This window comes from Podarcis muralis, chromosome 8 (assembly GCF_964188315.1).
Source record: "Podarcis muralis chromosome 8, rPodMur119.hap1.1, whole genome shotgun sequence".
Lineage (NCBI taxonomy): Eukaryota > Metazoa > Chordata > Lepidosauria > Squamata > Lacertidae > Podarcis > Podarcis muralis.
In genome coordinates, this window is record NC_135662.1 from 563,903 (window position 1) to 585,101 (window position 21,199).

Below are 21,199 nucleotides of genomic sequence, written 5' to 3' on the forward strand. Positions count from 1 at the left end.
ACCTTACTTTCAATAGCATCTTTCCAGGACTTCCCCACACCTCCCCTTCTTGTATTCCATTTCCATTTGTTTAGTTCAACAAGTTCTTATCCAAATTTTTGACCTTATTTGTATTTAGCCCATTATTCAGTTTAGTTCATTTTACAAAGCCACTTTTCCTTTATAATCCACAGTCTTTAAACATTAGAAATTTTTTTCTAAGGTCGACCCCAATTCCCTTCCATGAATTCCCCTTTTTTATACTCATAACAAGACAAAATAAAAAAGCAAAGTTTAAAATATAATAGTACACCCTTTGGATTCCCAAACTCCATCCCCCCTTTCCCAGTTTCGATCCCCAATGTCCATCAGTCTATCTGCTATCAGCCTGGAGACCTCACATCCGAGGCCCTTAATTCTCTCTCAGTTCCTCTTTGCCAGTTTTTTTGGTAGTCCTTTATATCAAGCACCAAATCTCAGAGAAGCTCTATCTCGAAAATGTCCATTTTTCTTCCATCCAGACCTTTATATTTAAAAGTAGAACTCAAACCTTGTTTCTTAATCCTTTTAGGTCTGAATGTCCCAGATGCTCCAACTTCCAACTTGCTCAAATTTGTAATCCATAGGTCTTCAGATCTCCACACCAGGAGATCTCTCCAATCTTCATTGTCCAATTCAAACCAAATTTTCATGATCAAATTCTTATTTTCCTTTATGTCCTTCCTAACAGCCCATTGGCCTTCCTTGATCTTCTGCGGCAATATGACTTCTCCTTCATTCCCTTCCAGATCCTCATATATCTCTTGTTCCCTTTCATCACCTTTCTCAGGTTTCTTTTCCTGCTCAGCTGCAAAAACTTCTGGTTCCACTACAGGGGCTTTTTGTTCAGTAACAAAAACTTGAGTCAAGTCCCTTCCATTTTCGGTAGATATGTTTATTGTCTCCTTCAGTGTAGAGACCACTGTAGTCAAAATATTGCTTTGTTGTTGAAGCTTTCCCAGGAGATAAAAAGTCCTGTTCAACTCAGTGAGTATTTTTCCACTTACAGCCATTCTTGTAATGTCCCAAACCCCCTCTAGAGGGATTATGGTTACTTAGTATCCTTCCAGTTCCAACCCAAGTCAAACTAACTTGTTATTCCTTGTTTTCAACAATTTATATCCAAATTGTATCAAATCTAGCCAGCAAAGGCACCAGAAACACTGTTCTCTTTTTATTCCTCAACTTTGACAGCTACTTTGACAGCTGTCAAAATCTTCTGTATCTCTTCTCCGGGCTCTCTCGCGGATCACTCCCGGTTCCCGGGGGGGTTGCACTTCAGCTCTCAAAATCGACTCTTATCCTCCAGCAAAATTACTTGTACTTTCCAATCGTGAAATTAATAATTTTTATCCAATAAAGAAAAGAATATTCTCTCAACCTTAGTTGTCTAGTCCTTGCTTTAAATTGTTTACAAGGCGGGGAGGTGGACTTCCTCTTTGCACCTTCCCCGGTGGTGCCAAATTCAAAATAGAAAATTTTCCTTTTAAGTCCAATTTCCGTATTACTCACGGGTTGTTGCTTTTAATCCAAATGTCCAAAGGAAGTCAGCGCTCTCCGTCCATGGCATGCGGCTTCACTCGGCAGGGGAAGCAGAGGACTCTCAGCACCGCGCCGCTCCCCGTCCCCCGTTCCGTAGCCTTTAAAAAGGCTCCTTCGCGGGCCGGGGGCGCAAACGGTGCCCGCCGAGTCACCAAGTCCACGGGCTTCCGCGCCCGTGGTTTTTAAGGGTCCCCGCGTCGCCGGCACGGCAGGACCCGACCCCTGCTGAGCAGATTCCCTCCGGAGCTCGGAGGGAATCCGCCATTCGACGATGGCGCTAACCCAGAACTCCTCTCTTTTCCCTTTCGCTCAAGACCAACACAGCCAACGGCTCAGCCCCTTCCGTTTTCCCCTGTGACGTGGATCCCTCTCTCTCTGAAGCACCCCTTCCTTCCCAGACTCACTATCCTCTTCTTTGTCTTCTGAGGGGGACTCAGTACTGAGCAGTGGAGATCGTTCCCTGTATCCTCTAATTCTTTCCTCCCTCGCTGCCTGCAGTTCCCTGACAGGAGGGAAGGTAAACAGTGTTTCATCTCATCATCTGAGGGAGAGAGGTAAACATTTATCAAAATTACCTATTTGTTACCCATATTTATTAGGAAAGTTTGGGATAGAGGAGGATGTGCCAATAAGAATTATTTCATATGGCAGACCGAATTTGATTAATATTAAAAGGCCTGCTTTAGAGAATTGTCTGTGGTCAGGTTGTTTGAATGAAGAGAACCCAGCAGTGTTTACCTCAGTCGCTAACCAAATTTCTTGGAATAAAATACAGTTGAAACCATTGAGATATTCAATGAGCCAATAAAGGCTGAATGCATGCATGCATGAAGGACTGTTGGGGAAATTGTAATTAGCTATTGGTTATTGTTAAAGTTCTAAATGTGTGGGCAATATTAGAACAGTCTGTAATACCATATGACAGCTGAGCTACTTGTCCTGTATGATGTGATATACACAGATATACGCAGATACACATACACACATACTCACACATAAGCCATGAAAGTCAGTGGATGAAATACAGTTCTTTTTCTGTAGGTGAAATCACTTTCCATGCTTCTGTGAGTACATTCTATACATTCTGTTACTCACCTTTTATAGGACAAAGAGTGATAATTCCACACGGGGAAACACCTACTGTAGAAGGGCCCAGAAGGTATGACAACAGCCCTCTGCAGTCACTGCAATAAGCCACTTCTACCCATTTGGACTGGTTGCAACATTAAGTGGGGTCAGGGCCAGCCCACCCATGAGGCAAGTTGAGACAACTGCCTCAGGTGGCAGGATCCACTGGGACAGCAGATCACAATCTTTCTTCCCTGTTGTTTTTGATGTTGATCTTCCATTTCTCTCTGCTATAAAGCCTTAAATGGCTCAGGACTGCAATATCTCAAGGACCGCCTCTTCCCATATGAACCTACCCAGACCCTGAGATCATCTTCTGAGGCCCTCCATTGTGTGCCTCCTCCTCAATAGGTCAGGAGGGTGGCAACACAAGAACGGGTCTTCTCTGCAGTGGCTCCCTGTCTATGGAATGCTCTCCCCAGGGAAGTTCGCCTGGCACCTTGATTATACACCTTTAGGTGCCAGGCAAAAACTATAGGAGTGCAAATATCCAGAGTGTGGGGTCAGGTGGGATTACTATGAGGAATTATAAAATATGCATCAAGCCGTTGTGTCCACAATGAATGCATTGTGTTGAATGGGTTTGATACATTGGCAATAATTTCTGATCAAATCCCACAACCCTCTGCATCTCTGGCCATTTCCTCTACTGTCCATTTCTCTTTCTTGACAAATCAAGTACGCAGCCCAGTTGTTGCCAGGCAGGCATCCTGGGCCATAAAGATAGTGGGCAAGTTTCTTTGATGTAGCTTTTCTGATACGTTAATCTTAGGGCCAGGAAACAGATCTCACATGAAGGTGAGGTTAAGGGGTGATATGATAGCCATGTTCAAATATATAAAAGGATGTCATATAGAGGAGGGAGAAAGGTTGTTTTCTGCTGCTCCAGAGAAGCGGACACGGAGCAATGGATCCAAACTACAAGAAAGAAGATTCCAACTAAACATTAGGAAGAACTTCCTGACAGTAAGAGCTGTTCGACAGTGGAATTTGCTGCCAAGGAGTGTGGTGGAGTCTCCGTCTTTGGAGGTCTTTAAGCAGAGGCTTGACAACCATATGTCAAGGGTGCTCTGATGGTGTTTCCTGCTTGGCAGGGGGTTGGACTCGATGGCCCTTGTGGTCTCTTCCAACTCTATGATTCTATGATAATGATCGCTGTCCTCCTGGCCATCCTTCTTATCATGTGTATTGATTGTTTACGACCTCCGGGGTTGCTGAATGCGCTCCTTTGTAGTTTTCATTCATTTACCCAAAAATATGCACGCTTAACTAGTGTTTGTAGTTTAACATTGTCCCCACGTGGGGTTTGTTGAAATGCTCAGAAGAAATCTGATTGGTTCTTACGAACACTATGTAAAAAGCTCTTTGTGAATAAAACGACCCCGGCCAGGGTCTGGAGGCATGCAGAGATTATTATACGCACCCTTCCCAGTCTTGCTGGTTCAAGCCTCTGTGTATTCTTATTAATCAGAGTTCAATCCTTCCTTTACTTTGTGAACGCCTCAAGAAAAACCCCTTCCAATCTACGCCCCATCCCAAGAGACAAGGATAGGGCGAGCAGGGATTACCCACCTCCGTCATTGGTGTTGTGCAATGCCAGGTCCATAGGCAATAAAACCACCACCATGCGTGACTTTTTTGTATTGCAGGGGATTGACCTGGCTTGCGTGACGGAGACCTGGGTACTTTAAGGTGAAGTAGTCTCCCTACATGAGATAACATCCCCAGGTTTCTCTGTCCTCCATCAATCGCGGACTGCGGGTCAGGGGAGGAGGAATAGCGTTGTTAATCCGGGAGAATTGCTCTTTCAGAGCTCTGCCAGCAGCGGCGATCTCTGGCATTGAATGTGTTGGTCTTGTGTGGGGCACCAAGGAGAGCTTGGCTGTCTGGCCAAGTGTACCGACCACCCAGCGCACCGGCTGCCACCCTGTCAGACCTGCTGGAGGTGGTGGCAGGCTGGGCCTTGGAGTTCCCAAGCCTATTGGTTTTGGAAGACTTCAACATCCATGCCGATGCCTCCCCCTCCTCACAGGCTCTGGACCTAGTGACTTCCATGGCAACACTAGGCTCTTCCAGTTTGTTTTGGGCCCCACTCATCAAGCAGGCCACACACTAGATTTGATCTTTGGTGCTGGCATAGATGTGATCATGCTCCCCCCTGTGGAAGTGCCATGGATCACTATGCTCTGAAAGCCAAGATTGACTTCCCGCTCCTCCCCTGCTCGAGTGGCAAGCCTATTTGGGCTTGCCCATGAAGGCTGATGGATCCTGATAGATTCCGCCAGGCCTTGCGGGACACTGCTCCTCCTGGCGACTCATTAGATGACCTTGTCTAGAACTGGAATAACCAGCTCTTGGCAGCTATCAATGAGATCACGCCTAAGCGCCCTCTGCGACCCTGTCAAAACTGGGCCCCTTGGTTTACCGAGGAGCTCCGGAAAATGAAGCAGGATCTCAGACGGCTAGAGCGAGCATGGCGACGGACTTGTGACGGAGCTTCACGAACATCTTATAGGACGCTTATGAAAGCTTATGAGATGGCTATGAAAGCTGCTAAGAAATCTTACTTCACAGCTTCCATTGCATCCGCTAGCTCTCGCTCAGCACAACTTTTTAGAATAATTAGGTCGCTAACGTCCTTAGAAGGACAACCAAATATAAGCACAAATTTGACTCACAGCTGTGAGGCATTCATGAGCTTTTTTGCGGAAAGTCCTGTTGCTCCGCCGTGACCTCCATGCAGATACAGTGACAGAACTGGAGGCCCCTCAATTGTGTTGGACCATTTTGATCGGATACTCCCTGCTGATGTGGACAGATTCCTCCAAGCTGGTAGGCCCACCACCTGCCTCCTCGATCTGTGCCCATCTTGACTGATTAGGGCGTGCCCAGATGTGCAGACCCCCCTGGTTGAAATTATCAATTTGTTCTTTGGCATGGGGATATTCCCAGGGGAGCTGAAGGGAGCAGTGGTGTGTCCGCTCTTAAAGAAAACTTCACTAGATGCTTTAGATGTATCCAATTACCGCCCAGTTTCAAATCTTTCATATCTGGGTAAGGTAATTGAGAGAGCGGTTGCTGAACAGCTTGGTAGGTTTCTGGAGGAAACATTGGCTTTAGATTCATTTCAGTCCAGGGTCCGTCCTGGTTTCGGGACCGAGACGGCTCTAGTCGCCCTTACAGATGATCTCCGTAGACAACTGGATCGAGGCAGGCCAGGACTGCTGATTCTTTTAGATTTATCAGCAGCCTTTGACATGGTTGATCATGATCTTCTGGACCACCGCCTCGCCGACGTGGGGATACAGGGCATAGCCCGTAAATGGCTGTGCTCTTTTATCTCTGGTCAGGTACAGAGGGTGGCGCTAGGGAGGGATATGTCATCGCGCCACTCCTTGGTGTGTGGAGTGCTGCAGGGCGCAATCCTCTCCCCGATGCTTTTTAACATCTTCATGCACCCCCTTGCCCAGATTATCCGGAGCTTTGGGCTGGGCTGTCACCAATATGCTGAGCTCTATCTGCTGATGGATGGCCACACCAACTCGACCTGGACACACTGACCAGATGCTTGGAAGCTGTGGCTGGATGGTTTTGTGGGAGCCGATTGAAACTAAATCCTTCGAAGACAGAGGTCCTCTGGCTGGGTCAAGATGGTATGGGGATGAGGGACCAACTCCCTTCTCTTGCGGGGGCCCAATCAGTGCCACTGCCTTCTGGTAAGAGTTTGGGTGTAATCCTTGACGTCTCCCTTTCCATAGAGGCTCAGGTTACAGCAACAGCCAAGGCAACATTTTTACACTTTCGCCGCATCAAGCAGTTGGTCCCTTACCTTTCCCACCCTGACCTGGCCACAGTGATCCAGGCGACGGTCACCTCCAGGTTTGACTACTGTAATTCGCTCTACACGGGGCTGCCCTTGAAGCTGTCCCAGAAACTCCAGCAGGTGCAGAATGCTGCAGCGAGGCTCCTCACAGGGTTTCTGCCACGGGAGCATATTCACCCAGTGCTTTTCCAGCTGCACTGGCTCCCGGTGGAGTACAGGGTCAGATTTAAGGGCTGGTTTTGACCTTTAAAGCCCTTTACAGCCTAGGACCCTTATACCTACGGGACAACCTCACCCGGTATGCCCCACGAAGGACCTTAAGGTCCATAAATAGCAACACCCTAGAGGTCCTGGGCCCTAAGGAAGTTAGATTAGCCTCAGGGCACTGCAGGATCTGATTTCTTTCCGCAGGGCCTGTAAGACAGAGTTGTTCCGCCTGGCCTTTGACTTGGAATCAATTTGATTCCCTCCCCCTCTTTCTTTTTTCCTTTCTCCTCCTATGATGAGGCTGCATTTTAATGTTTTAATGTTGTATTTTAAACTTGTTTTTTAAGTTGTATTTCGATCAACTTTTTATTATTGGTTGTTAGCCACCCTGAGCCCGGTCTTGGCTGGGGAGGGTGGGGTATAAATAACATTTATTTATTATTATTATTCCTTTTTAAGCAGGTCTTTAGTTGACCCTTTAAAATGTGGCTTTTTGGGGAGGGGATGTTACTGGATTATTGTTGCACATTCAGGTGATGAACAAACCCTCCATCATGGGTAGGCAAACTAAGGCCCGGGGGCCGGATCTGGCCCAATCACCTTCTAAATCCAGACCGCAGATGGTCCGGGAATCAGCATGTTTTTACATGAGTAGAATGTGTCCTTTTATTTAAAATGCATCTCTGGGTTATTTGTGGGGCATAAGAATTTGTTCATTTGGCATTGACATTTTACTAAAGAGGACCATGAGCCAGACTTCCTCCACCAGGTGTCCTCCAGATGTTTTTGATTGCAATTCTCACCTGCCACTAGCCAGCATCAGTCGTGCGATGCTGGGGCAGATTGTAGAGATGGTCCACAACAGCTGGGGTACAGAGGTAACTGAAACATCTTTAACTTCAAAAAGCGCCAGAATTGCTGTCATCCAGCCACCGTAAATACCTTTAAAGAGAACAAACCAAAGAGAAAACTAGAGCCAGAACCTTCCAAAAAAAATGCAGACCATCTCTATGACCATAAAACTCAGGGCTTCCCTTGTTGTGATGCCACTAGTAGCTTCTGAGTGTTAGGGATGTGATGCCCTGTGAGGTCAGTGTGACCCCGACGCTCAGCGGAGCCTCTCTCTCTTCTTTGCAGCTAATGCCGCTTTATATCCAGCCCATCAGAGTCTTGCCACGTCCTCCTCTCAAAGTCCCAAAGGCTATTGCTATGAGTGCTCCTCTCCGGTGCATCCACACCATCCACAGACTTCCTCCTCCCAAAGTCCCAAAGGCTATTGCTATGAGTGCTCCTCTCCAGTGCATCCACACCATCCACAGACCTCCTCAACAACTTCCTCTGAGGGTGGCACAGTGTACACAGTGGGAGTCCCCCCACTCTGGCCCTTGCCCAGCTCCATGTCCCCTGGGGTTGATTTAGTCGTCTTACCTCCAGGCCGCCCCAAAGTTGCCAGGACACAAACAGTAGACATCACCACTCTCCAGCCCAGCTCTGGGGGCTCCTATTCTCCAAATGCCAACCAAACAAGAGAACTTGAATCAACTTGGTCCTGGCCCAGCTCCATGTCCCCTGGGGATGATACAGTCTTCTTACCTCCAGGCCGCCCCAAAGTTGCCAGGACACAAACAGTAGACATCACCACTCTCCAGCCCGGCTCTGGGGGCTCCTATTCTACGAATCCGAACCAAACAAGAGAAATTGGCAGCTCCATGCCCCCTGGGGATTATTCAGTCTTCCCTCCTCCAGGACGCCCCAAGGTTGCCAGAACACAAACAGTAGACATCACCACTCTCCAGCCCAGCTCTGGGGTCTCCTTTTCTCCAAATGCCAACCAAACAAGAGAACTTGAATCAACTTGGTCCTGGCCCAGCTCCATGTCCCCTGGGGATGATACAGTCTTCTTACCTCCAGGCCGCCCCAAAGTTGCCAGGACACAAACAGTAGACATCACCACTCTCCAGCCCGGCTCTGGGGGCTCCTATTCTACGAATCTGAACCAAACAAGAGAAATTGGCAGCTCCATGCCCCCTGGGGATTATTCAGTCTTCCCTCCTCCAGGACGCCCCAAAGTTGCCAGGACACAAACAGTAGACATCACCACTCTCCAGCCCAGCTCTGGGGTCTCCTTTTCTCCAGATGCCAACCAAACAAGAGAAATTGAATCATATTGGTCCTGGCCCAGCTCCATGTCCCCTGGAGATGATACAGTCTTCTTACCTCCAGGCCGCCCCAAAGTTGCCAGGACACAAACAGTAGACATCACCACTCTCCAGCCCAGCTCTGGGGGCTCCTATTCTCCAAATGCCAACCAAACAAGAGAACTTGAATCATATTGGTCCTTGCCCAGCTCCATGTCCCCTGGGGTTGATTTAGTCGTCTTACCTCCAGGCCGCCCCAAAGTTGCTAGGACACAAACAGTAGACATCACCACTCTCCAGCCCAGCTCTGGGGGCTCCTATTCTCCAAATGCCAACCAAACAGGAGAACTTGAATCATATTGGTCCTTGCCCAGCTCCATGTTCCCTGGGGATGATACAGTCTTCTTACCTCCAGGCCGCCCCAAAGTTGCCAGGACACAAACAGTAGACATCACCACTCTCCAGCCCAGCTCTGGGGGCTCCTATTCTCCAAATGCCAACCAAACAAGAGAACTTGAATCAACTTGGTCCTGGCCCAGCTCCATGTCCCCTGGGGATGATACAGTCTTCTTACCTCCAGGCCGCCCTAAATTTGCCAGGACACAAACAGTAGACATCACCACTCTTCAGCCCAGCTCTGGGGGCTCCTATTCTCCAAATGCCAACCAAACAGGAGAACTTGAATCATATTGGTCCTTGCCCAGCTCCATGTCCCCTGGGGTTGATTTAGTCGTCTTACCTCCAGGCCGCCCCAAATTTGCCAGGACACAAACAGTAGATATCACCACTCTCCAGCCCAGCTCTGGGGTCTCCTTTTCTCCAAATGCCAACCAAACAAGAGAACTTGAATCAACTTGGTCCTGGCCCAGCTCCATGTCCCCTGGGGATGATACAGTCTTCTTACCTCCAGGCCGCCCCAAAGTTGCCAGGACACAAACAGTAGACATCACCACTCTCCAGCCCGGCTCTGGGGGCTCCTATTCTACGAATCTGAACCAAACAAGAGAAATTGAATCATATTGGCCCTGGCCCAGCTCCATGTCCCCTGGGGATTATTCAGTCTTCCCTCCTCCAGGCCGCCCCAAAGTTGCCAGGACACAAACAGTAGACATCACCACTCTCCAGCCCAGATCTGGGGTCTCCTTTTCTCCAAATGCCAACCAAACAAGAGAACTTGAATCAACTTGGTCTTGGCCCAGCTCCATGTCCCCTGGGGATGATACAGTCTTCTTACCTCCAGGCCGCCCCAAAGTTGCCAGGACACAAACAGTAGACATCACCACTCTCCAGCCCAGCTCTGGGGGCTCCTATTCTACGAATCTGAACCAAACAAGAGAAATTGAATCATATTGGCCCTGGCCCAGCTCCATGCCCCCTGGGGATTATTCAGTCTTCCCTCCTCCAGGCCGCCCCAAAGTTGCCAGGACACAAACAGTAGACATCACCACTCTCCAGCCCAGCTCTGGGGTCTCCTTTTCTCCAAATGCCAACCAAACAAGAGAACTTGAATCAACTTGGTCTTGGCCCAGCTCCATGTCCCCTGGGGATGATACAGTCTTCTTACCTCCAGGCCGCCCCAAAGTTGCCAGGACACAAACAGTAGACATTACCACTCTGCAGCCCAGCCCTGGGGTCCCCAACTCTCAGGATACCACCCAGAATGCCTCTCTCAATGTTACCCGGGATGCTTCTCAAAATGCCTCTCAAAATGCCTCACAGAATGGTCCTGTCTCAGTGCTAAATCTCTCAGGCCCTCTAAACAGTGCTGATGTTGCTCAGCGCTGGTGGGAGTCTCGGCCTTTCACCCCTCCAAGTGCAGCACTCAATGCCTATGTATGCCAAGCATGGCCTGCCATGAGCATGCCAGCACTGCAGCAGGCATTGGCGCTGGGGCAAGCAATGCAGCAGGCACAAATCCTGACTCCAAGGAATGAGAAGCTATTGGGAGGGGTAAAGGAACTAAGGCACGCCCAAGCAATGACACAGCGACAGGCAATGGAGCGGGAGCAGATGCAGCCTAGGGAGTGGGCGCAGGCACCCGTAGTGACCCAGGCACCAAGACTGACACAGCAGCAGGCATTCGAGAGAGCACAGGCACAGCAATGGGTGAAGACCTGGGCAGAGATGGAGCAAACAGCACGGCGACAGGAAATGGAGCGGGCACACTGGGCCCAGGCCCAGGCCCAGGCCCGGGCCCAGGCCCAGGTAATGACCCAAGCACAAGCCCAGGCACTTGCACAGCCTATATTCCTGAGAAGCCCTGCCCCTTTCATACTGCAATCCCCACTTGTTGGTAGGGAAGCCATGCCACCCCCTTTCCAACTACCCTCTCCCGGAGCCATGCCACCAACCCAACTTCCTGCTAATCCACTCCAAGCCCCACAGAAATATCCCGATGTGAAGCCAAAGGAGCGCAGAGCCTCCATTAAGCAAGAGACTGACATGAAGACCAGCAGCGATGCCAAAGGAAAAGGTGAGAGGGACCAGAACGGAGCTGGGGCAGGCAGGTAGGGTGGAGTGGAGCAGAGCTATGTGGTGGGGGTACAATTCACAAGGAACTGCCACTAGCCCTAGAGCCAGCAACAAGCAGCAGCATGGGCAGCCCAGGCCAGCACCATGAGTGCTGCTATTTGCAACCCCAAAGAGTTTATGAGGACAGTGCCCTGTCCTGGAGGAGATCCAGAAGCTCAAGGGAGAGGGGGAAATGCTTTGTGGTCAGAGGCAAGCCATGATCTGCCCCTAGATGGCTGAGGGATGCCCAGGAAAGTCTGGTGTAAGCTGGCTATATGTGGGCACTAGTCAGGGCCCATTTGCCAGAAGCTGAAGTTATCATGGGATCGTGGGATCATGAATAAATCACAGCGGGCAACTGAAGGTCAACATCAGCAACTCTTTTTCTGTGAGATTTTTATTAAAGTTTTTCATAATAAAATAGTGTCTACAAAAAATACAAATAGAGTCCTCTCCTAAAAGTAATTCTTAGCCCTTACCACACACAGAGGATAGTAGCTCCTCCCAGCTCTCACTTCCCACTCTGGGAGACCAACAGTTCCCTGTTTCTCACCCAAGGCCCTCCATCAAGCATCTACCACTCCCATTCATATACAATCTCTGGACCTTAATAAAGGCCCCAGACATAGGACTCCAAGGAAAAAACAAAAAGAAGAAAGACAAAAAAGAGAGACAAAAAAGAAAGGAAGGAAGGAACAATAAGAGAGAAAAGAGAGATAAAAAAAGACAAAAGAAAAATAAACGCTAGAGAAAGATACAAACAAAAAATCCCTTCTGATTTTCCATCTGCCGGTAACATAAAAAAAGGAAAAAGGATTACCATACTTTACCGTGTACAACACGCCACCATGTATAAGACATCCCCTATTTTGGAGAAATAAAAATTAAGAAAATTGGAGGAGGAGAGAGATTGTTGAGCTTTTTTGGGAAGGATGGCCCACAGTTGTTGAGCTTTATTTGGGGGGTGGTCCACAGTTGTTGTGCAAATATCGCAAAGTCACCTATCCTCTGTCCCATCGCCAACAAAAGCAGCAAAGAGGCTGCCCAATTGCCGCATCAACAGCCAATCAACACCAGCCCTTGCCACAGCCACCAATAACAATCTCCAACTCACAGCAGCAACCAATCCCATGTCCCCACAATGCACTACCCATACATAAGACAACCCCCAATTTTAACATGATTCTTGAATAAAAAAACAGTCTTATACACGGAAAAGTATGGTATTTAAGACATTTAGCCCATGCTAAAATCCATCTTCTGCACTTTCTGTTAAGCAATATTTCTTTTAAGTTAAGGTGTCTCAGAATCATTCATTTTGTTTTCCCACTAAAAGTCCAAGAGGAGTTCCCTAATTGTTATTATTGGCTAATGTCAACCATATTTTTTTCTTTTCTATTAACTTTACTTCCATTAATTTCCACCACAGTTACTCCATATTGAGTGACAGCAAATTCTTCTTTCTATCCATGTCCATTTTAAAATCTCTCCATTGTTATCACATATTGGAATAATATTCCTTTTTCTTCTTATTATATATCCTTTAGTTCATGTCCATTTCCATATGCTCAAATTCCACTTCCTGTTGCATTTCCATTTCCTGTTGTATTTACAGTGCTATCCTGATCTCCTCTCCTCTAGAAACTTCCATTTTCATTTTTCCCAGTCTTTTCCCAGAGAGAATACCATAAATTTGGCAGCATCATTCTCTGAATTTGCTCCAAATCATATACAAAATACTTTCTCTCTGCTAGAACTGAAGAATGGCCAGGACTGAAGTTTTCCCTAAAGCTTTCCCTACCTCAACTCCATCAATGCCAAATCCAGGTAATTCCCCATTTGTGATTGTATCTCCTACTCCTCCAAATCCTTGTATGGAATGCATTTCATTTCAGCATCTGCTTTCTTCATCCAGTCCTGCCAGCTTTTCATTGATTTGGTCTGAAGCTTCTAGGTATTCTTCATTTCCATTTTCCATTTCAGATCTCTTTGACTCATTTTCTCTCCACCTTTCTTTTCCACTGATTGATTCCAATCATTTTTAATTGTTCAGCCATCAACTGCTGAACAATGCCAACAGTCACTGGGAGATATAAAGGTACCTTTGCCATACTGGATGCTTTTGATGCTTTGAATATTATTAGCAACTCTATGTTGATATTTCCACCTTAAAACCACAGCCACAACATGTCTTATAGGAAATTCTTTTCCACAACTGGAAATGGCCGCTTTACTTTCAGCAGCAAGAAACAGAAAAAGGGTTAGATTTTTCACACAAGGGTTTCCCTTGTCTGTTTAATCATAAATCAGGCTTTTAGATTTGCCTTGAGACACTTTAACGACCAGTTTTCCTTTCTGTTCTTCATAACAACAGAAAGAGGTACTTACAATTTTTCAGATTGTAAATTTTCACCAGCAGCATAGAGGGATCTCTCCAAGTTAGTTTTCCTTGTCCCAGAAGTGTTTAAGAAAGAGAGTGTGCTGGTCTTTCTACCTATAAAACATGCTTAAGTGACATTTGGGCACAATGTTGACTCCTCACCTTGCCAGCTCATTGTAACTCCCGTCCAAGCCGCCAGGCACAGACAGCATAAAATGACCTCAGCAAAGCATTTCAGGTCTCCCAGATCACCCTTATTCTCCTGAGTGATTATTGTATTGGCCCGAATATAAGCCGCACCCACAAATATATTCAGTGGCTACAATTCCGCAGGCACTCACATCCAAAAATGGAAAATGTATAAGAAAATCCTACGGGTACTAGAGATTACCCGTAATCTTGCAAATCGGCAATAAAACATTTCTTTGTTCCGTTTTACTATATATCTGTTTCAGCAGCAAGATCATAAAAGCCTATTTTTGTAAGGTCATGTATTTAAGCCACACTTTTTCACGGTTGGAATTTGTGGGGAAAGTGTGGCTTATTTTTGGGCCAATGCGGTAATAGTCAGTCTGACTACTATCAATCACCACATAATTACCTTCTGTCAGCAGAGAGCTAACAGAGAGGCAGCTAAACTGCCATTCCTCTCCCCAGAAGTTATCAGCAGCTGGCCAGTCTTCAAATAATGGCCTGGCCACAGACAGGCTTTATACAGACCTATAAATGCCTAGTAGCAACTGTAAATATTGCACCCTATGCCTGAAAGCTGCCTTAATGCACCTTCCTTTGCCACAAAATGTGTGCCACTGGGGGCCAGCTGACACATCATTTTTTTAAAAAAATGCTTCAATTAGCCAGTTTTAGTTTGAAGAAGGAACCACCCATGCAACTCCAATCCAGAATGGACTCACACTGTGGTTGCCTGATTTCTTCCCCTCTCCTGTGTCCTGTTAGCTCCCAAAGGTGGCTGCAGACAGCCCCATGATCCTGCCTAAAATGAACAGCTGTCCTTCTGAGCACCGTTAGCTTACAGACTTCTTTTCTCTCTCACCTTTTGCATCGAATGCGCTGCACTTGGGCAAAATAATAATAATAGCAGAATGATAAAAGCTGCTCAGCTTTGTATTTTATTTATTTATTTAGAAGGATGCATACAATTCTAAGCATAGTGCAGGACAAGGCCCTTAACTTATATTCACAGGAGGGGTGTTGGTGCAGAGTTTACAAAGAGACAAGACAGGCTGGCTTTAGTACATGGAGCAGTGCAAACGGGGGAAGGTGGGGAACTCCACTCTGGTCAGCAAAATGTGGCCTGGGCTGCTAGTTGTGAGGCAATAGGCTGGCAGGGGAGGATGGACAGCTTGACCAAGGGGGAGTGGGCACTTTGTGGATGGTGGAGGGCCAGGGAGACCTCCTCTCTGACAGGAAATGTCTTTGCAGAAACCAGCAAGCAAGAGCGCATCGTGGGCGAAATTGCATTCCAACTGGACCGCAGGATTCTCTCCAGCATCTTTCCTGACCGTGCGCGCCTCTACGGTTTCACCGTCCGCAACATCCCTGAGAAAGTTGCACAGGTGAGGGGAAACTCTACTTACTGCCTCTGGCCCTAGCCCTGGCATGGCAGCTTAGAGAGAGAGAGAGAGAGAGAGAGAGAGAGAGAGCGTGCAAGTAGGGCCTTTCCACATGAATTTGTGGAACCCAAACTGGGGGTTTCCCCCAAGGAACCGTCAAAAGGGACCAGTCATTTCAGGCCAACTAGGAATGGATGTCAGTGGGTCACTTCAAGCATCAGTGGTACCTTGGTTCCCAAACTTAATCCGTTCCAGAAGTCTGTTCCAAAACCAAAGCGTTCTAAAACCAAGGTGTGCTTTCCCACAGAAAGTAATGCAAAATGGATTAATCCATTCCAGACTCAACACGAAGCCTCTGATTAGCAGCAGGGGACTCAATTTACAAACAGAACACACTCAACAGGAAGTGGAACATGTTTCGCTTCCAAGGCAAAGTTCACAAACCGGAACACCTACTTCCAGGTTTGCAGCGTTCTATTTCCAAGTTGTTCATAAACTAAGCTTGTCCCACATAGAGATTTCTCAGGAGACAGATGAGGTGATCAGGCACTCCCATTTCTTTAAGAACTTGCCATAGTTTGCTGTGGTCGACACAGTCAAAGGCTTTTGCATAGTCAATGAAACAGAAGTAGATGTCTTTCTGGAACTCTCTAGCTTTCTCCATAATCCAGCGCATGTTTGCAATTTGGTCTCTGGTTCCTCTGCCTCTTCTAAATCCAGCTTGCACTTCTGGGAGTTCTCGATCCACATACTGCTTGAGCCTTCCTTGTAGAATTTTAAGCATAACCTTGCTAGCGTGTGAAATGAGTGCAATTGTGCGGTAGTTGGAGCATTCTTTGGCACTGCCCTTCTTTGGGATTGGGATGTAGACTGATCTTCTCCAATCTTCTGGCCACTGCTGAGTTTTCCAAATTTGCTGGCATATTGAGTGTAGCACCTTAACAGCATCATCTTTTAAAATTTTAAATAGTTCAGCTGGAATACCATCACTTCCACTGGCCTTGTTATTTGCAGTGCTTTCTAAGGCCCATTTGACTTCACTTTCCAGGATGTCTGGCTCAAGGTCAGCAACCACACTACCTGAGGTGTACGAGACCTCCATATCTTTCTGGGATAATTCCTCTGTGTGTTCTTGCCACCTCTTCTTGATGTCTTCTGCTTCTGTTAGGTCCTTACCACTTTTGTTCTTTATTATGGTAATCTTTGTACAAAATGTTCCTTTCATATCTCCAATTTTCTTGAACAGATCTCTGGTTCTTCCCATTCTGTTGTTTTCCTCTATTTGTTTGCATTGCTCGTTTAAGAAAGCCTTCTTGTCTCTCCTTGCTATTCTTTGGAAATCTGCATTCAATTTCCTGTATCTTTCACTATCTCCCTCGCATTTTGCTTGCCTTCTCTCCTCCGCTATTTGTAAGGCCTCGTTGGACAGTCACTTTGCTTTCTTGCATTTCCTTTTCATTGGGATGGTTTTCATTGCTGCCTCCTGTACAATGTTACGAGCCTCCATCCATAGTTCTTCAGGCACTCTGTCCAGCAAATCTAAATCCTTAAACCTGTTCCTCACTTCCACTGTGTATTCATAAGGGATTTGATTTAGATTGTATCTTACCAGCCCAGTGGTTTTTCCTACTTTCTTCAGTTTAAGCTTGAATTTTGCTATAAGAAGCTGATGATCTGAGCCACAGTCAGCTCCGGGTCTTGTTTTTGCTGACTGTATAGAGCTTCTCCATCTTTGGCTGCAGAGAATATAATCAATCTGATGTTGATGCTGCCCATCTGGTGATGTCCATGTGTAGAGTCGTCTCTTGTGTTGTTGGAAAAGAGTGTTTGTGATGACCAGCTTGTTCTCTTGGCAGAACTCTATTAGCCTTTGCCCTGCTTCATTTTGAACTCCCAAGGCCAAACTTGCCAGTTGTTCCTTTCATCTCTTCACTCCCTACTTTAGCATTCCAATCCCCTGTAATGAGAAGAACATCCTTCTTTCATGTCATTTCTAGAAGGTGTTGTAAGTCTTCATAGAATTGGTCAATTTCAGTTTCTTCGGCACCGGTAGTTTGTGCATAAACTTGGATTACTGTGATGTTTTTGTCCAAAACTCCATGGACAAAAACAACAGGCATATAAAAGTTTAAAAAAAGAAAGTGTTAAAGTCATGTGGAGTTTGGTTCCAAGTCTGCAATGTTGATTCCTTCCTTCCTTTGGCAATCACTCGTAGCTGAGTAAGATTGTCTTCCATAAACATGGTTTTAACAATGAGTCCGTAAGTGACTGTGGAGGCTAACTCCGGAGCCACATGTCCTTCCACAGTGGCGTAGCTGGGGAGGTAGCTGCCCCCCCATCAATAAAAATCAATACACACCTGAGGTTCTGCTTCCCCCAAAGCCCTACAAAATTCTTGGTTATGCCCATGCCCTCTATATATCAGGGGTGGGTGGCTTGGATCCTTTCCACTTTCTCTCCCCCCCCCCCCTTCACTGCCCAGCTTTTTCTCCATTGCTTCCAGGTCCACATTACTTATCCCTCCCTTCCCACTAAAATGTTAACCCAAGGCTTGGTTCTTTAAGATCCTTTGGGCTGCAACTGCCTTGTCTTCCCTGCTCTTGCCTCTCACCATGGATCCTGGATCCTGACTTTTCTTGCTTCTTGCTCTGACCACGTCCTCCCCACTTACCTCTCTGGCTTCCTTTTCTGTTTCCCCATAAGGTTCAACTTCTTTCCTTTCAAACCTCCTCACAGTCAAGCCTCTTGGCAGCTCCATCCTCTTTACCTTCTCCAGCTTCTCTGTCAATGGGACTCCAGCCTGCTTGTCATTAAATACGCCTCCTTCTTCTCAAATACAAACGTTCTCTCTTCCTCTGGGCTTATGATCTTTCTTATTCTAAAAGGCATCTACCCTGCTTCTTGCCTGCTATTTCCCCCCTCAGATGAGAAAGAGCCACTTTGGGAGGGCCATGGTTGCCTACGCAACTCCACCCGTGGCAGCGTATCCAGGCAAGGCTTGCAAAGCCCCTGTTCCTTTTGGCCTGACACCCTGCAGTGCCTCTGCAGGCCACAGGGAGCAAGAGGGACCCACGACACAGCTTGGCATAAAGCAGTTTCCTGTGTGCTATGAACGTTTTCGTTTATTAAGCCCTTCATATATAGTGGTACCTTGGCTCTCAAACTTATTCCGTCCCAGAAGTCCGTTCCAAAACCAAGGCATTCCAAAGCCAAGGAGCACTTTCCCATGGAAAGTAATGCAAAATGGATTAATCGGTTCCAGACTTTTAAAAACAATCCCTAAAACAGCAATTTACCATGAATTTTACTATCTAATGAGACCATTGAGCCATAAAATGAAAGCAATAAACAATGTGCTGCAGTCACAAAATCAGTCACTCAATCAATCAATCAATCAATCAGTAGCTGAACTAGCTTCCACACAGTCACAAAAACAAAACAAAAAGAGCCACAAAAACAAAAACACAAAATAAATAGCAAAACCAGACAGACCTCAGCGTAACACTCAAAATGGAAATGTGGCACTCAAATCGTCAGCGTAACACTCAAATCGTCAGCGTAATACTCAAAACAGAAGTGTGGCACTCAAATTGCAAGCATAACATTCAAAACGGAGCATATTCAGCTTCCAAAAATAGTTCACAAACCAGAACACTTACTTCTGGGTTTGCAGTGTTTGGGTTCCAAATTGAGCACCAAGGCGTTTGAGAACCAAGGTACCAATAGTCTCTAAGCAGTTTACAAAGATGCAACACAAAATAAAAATCAGCTATGATAAAATCAAACTATGGTTAAAATGCCTGCTGAAATAACAAGGCACTGGAAGTTCAGTGGGGAAAGGCTCGTCTGACCTCAGCTGTAATGGAGTGCCAAAAACTTCTCCTCCTTCTCTGACCCTTGACATTAACTAATTGGTGAGCCAGCAAGCAACGCCTTGCTATTATCCTGGGATGACTGGCCAGTGTCTTGTACATGCCAAGTCCTATTTCAGAAGGAAATCATAGTTGCAAAAAGCCCATTGTGGATTTAGCAGCTAGCTGTTTTAACACATAAAAAGTATATTTTAAATTTTGTATAGAATATAATGGCTGGAGTTTGAGGGGTTGTAGCCAACTACATTTTACTCAAAGCAGACTAATTTAATTAATCTGTTAGTTATGTCCATTAATTTCAGTGGGCTTACTCTGTGTAGGACAAACATGGGCGACAACCCTGAGACTATTAATACCCCAACATTGCATGGGAAGAGATCCCACAACGGAGCCTCTGGCATTTCCCGTCAAACAATCTCAGGCAGCAGCTGCCGGTGGGTGGGTGGGTGGGGCTTGGAGAGCCACTGCCAGTCAGAGTAGACAGCATCAGGGCTGGACAGACCCAAAGGGTCTGCATCAGGCCAAAGTAGTTTCTTCTGGACTTCATATGGTAACAGGGGGTTTCTGCGGCTTCTGTCCGTTGGGAGGGGTTTCTATTACTTTCACTGGGGGCACAAATAATTATCTATACAGTGGTACCTCTGGTTAATTACTTAATTCATTCCGGAGGTCTGTTCTTAACCTGAAACTGTTCATAACCTGACGTAACACTTTAGCTAATGGGGCCTCCTGCTGCTGCCACCGCACGATTTCTGTTCTCATCCTGGGGCAAAGTTCTACTTTCGGGTTAGCGGAGTCTGTAACCCAAAGTGTTTGCAACCCGTGGTACCACTGTATCACCATCAATAGTATTTACATTCTCAGTTACTTTATATAAAAAAGAAAAAAGTCTCAAACAACTTGAAACATGAACACAATGTGCCTTAATGCTGCTCTTCTCTCTCTCTGTTCCGCTCTCTCCGCAGAGTGGAGCTGACCCCTTCCTGCAGCTGACAACAGAGCAGGCTTCAACCATCATGGAGCGCTACAATAACATAATGGACCGCCTGAAGCAGCTGGGCTATGACCCAAGCGTCCACCCTACCCTGACGGAGCACATTGTCAACACTTTTGGCATCCTCCGGGATCGGCCAGACATGACAGGCGCAGAGGCAGCCGCCTACAATGACATAAAGTATCTGCAGGAGGTGGTCAAGAATGCCACCCCTCCAGACATGTTGAACAACTGCATGCTGCTCCTCAACTGCCTCCATCAACTGTCTCAGGATGACGGGAAGCCCTTGTTCATATGGTGAACCTCCCACTCCCCCCACAGTGCGCACTGTATCACTGCAAACACAATAAACCATCTGAAAATGTCTAGTGAGTCTTCTTGTGTAACCCGCAGACAATTTGTGCCACCTTGTCCAGTTTCATGATTTGGGAGAGGGCCAGTCTGGTGTCCGGCCCCCTCTTGGCCCTCAGCTGGCCTTCTTCAGAAGTGCATTCATTGCCAGCAAGCCAGAACATAAAGAGCAAGGGGTGGTCATGATTAGAAATATACTGAAATTCATTGTTACAGGAGGATATTCAAAGGGTAAAAGGTTGGCATGGGGCAGGGTTTGCTTTATGGGAAATGGTCTGCTTGAGTGATGACGGATCTGGTAAGCCATGATTGTTTCATAAGCAATAACTATTTCCATAAGCCATAATTACGACAAGACTTGCTACTGAAAAATAATCAATGTTAAGATGCTCTGTAGTGATGTATTAACTCCATTCTGTACTCTGTATTCTAATACTGGTATTAATAGCTGGTTAGTAAAAAAAGTAACTTTTCATCAAACTGGTCTTAGAAATGCTGGTGTTAAATAAATAATTTCTCTGTGCCTTTTGCTTCAACATTTGTCTGAAGGTGGCAGCTGGGCTTGGAAACTAAATGCCAAAAAGCAAAACAAAGTCTATTGTGATTTCAAAGGACAGGAGTGTAAATCAGTGAATTCTCAGGCAGGGCTTCACCTGTCAGA

The 21,199-nt window shown here is 46.5% G+C and overlaps 1 protein-coding gene across 2 annotated transcripts; it reads left to right on the plus strand.

The window, feature by feature from the left end:
• Positions 1-1,860: 1,860 nt before the first annotated feature.
• LOC114600114 (uncharacterized) lies at positions 1,861-20,551 on the plus strand. Of its 2 annotated transcripts, XM_077932644.1 has the most exons (4): positions 1,861-2,114; positions 7,856-11,329; positions 15,191-15,324; positions 20,159-20,551. In XM_077932644.1, exons 2-4 carry the CDS (start codon positions 8,116-8,118, stop codon positions 20,486-20,488), a joined length of 3,678 nt encoding a protein of 1,225 aa, XP_077788770.1. In that variant the 5' UTR covers positions 1,861-2,114; positions 7,856-8,115; the 3' UTR covers positions 20,489-20,551. The 2 variants fall into 2 exon arrangements, with proteins under 2 accessions (XP_077788770.1, XP_077788769.1); XM_077932643.1 differs by lacking the exon at positions 1,861-2,114 and having other exon boundaries at positions 7,089-11,329.
• The last annotated feature ends 648 nt before the right edge of the window (positions 20,552-21,199 follow it).

Excerpts from the sequence above, each read along its gene's own strand:
- LOC114600114 (XM_077932644.1), top strand. The coding sequence starts at position 8,116 with ATGTCCCCTGGGGTTGATTTAGTCGTCTTACCTCCAGGCCGCCCCAAA. Across the intron at positions 11,330-15,190 it reads CAGCGATGCCAAAGGAAAAG|AAACCAGCAAGCAAGAGCGC; the intron begins GTGAGAGGGACC and ends ATGTCTTTGCAG. Across the intron at positions 15,325-20,158 it reads TCCCTGAGAAAGTTGCACAG|AGTGGAGCTGACCCCTTCCT; the intron begins GTGAGGGGAAAC and ends CTCTCTCCGCAG.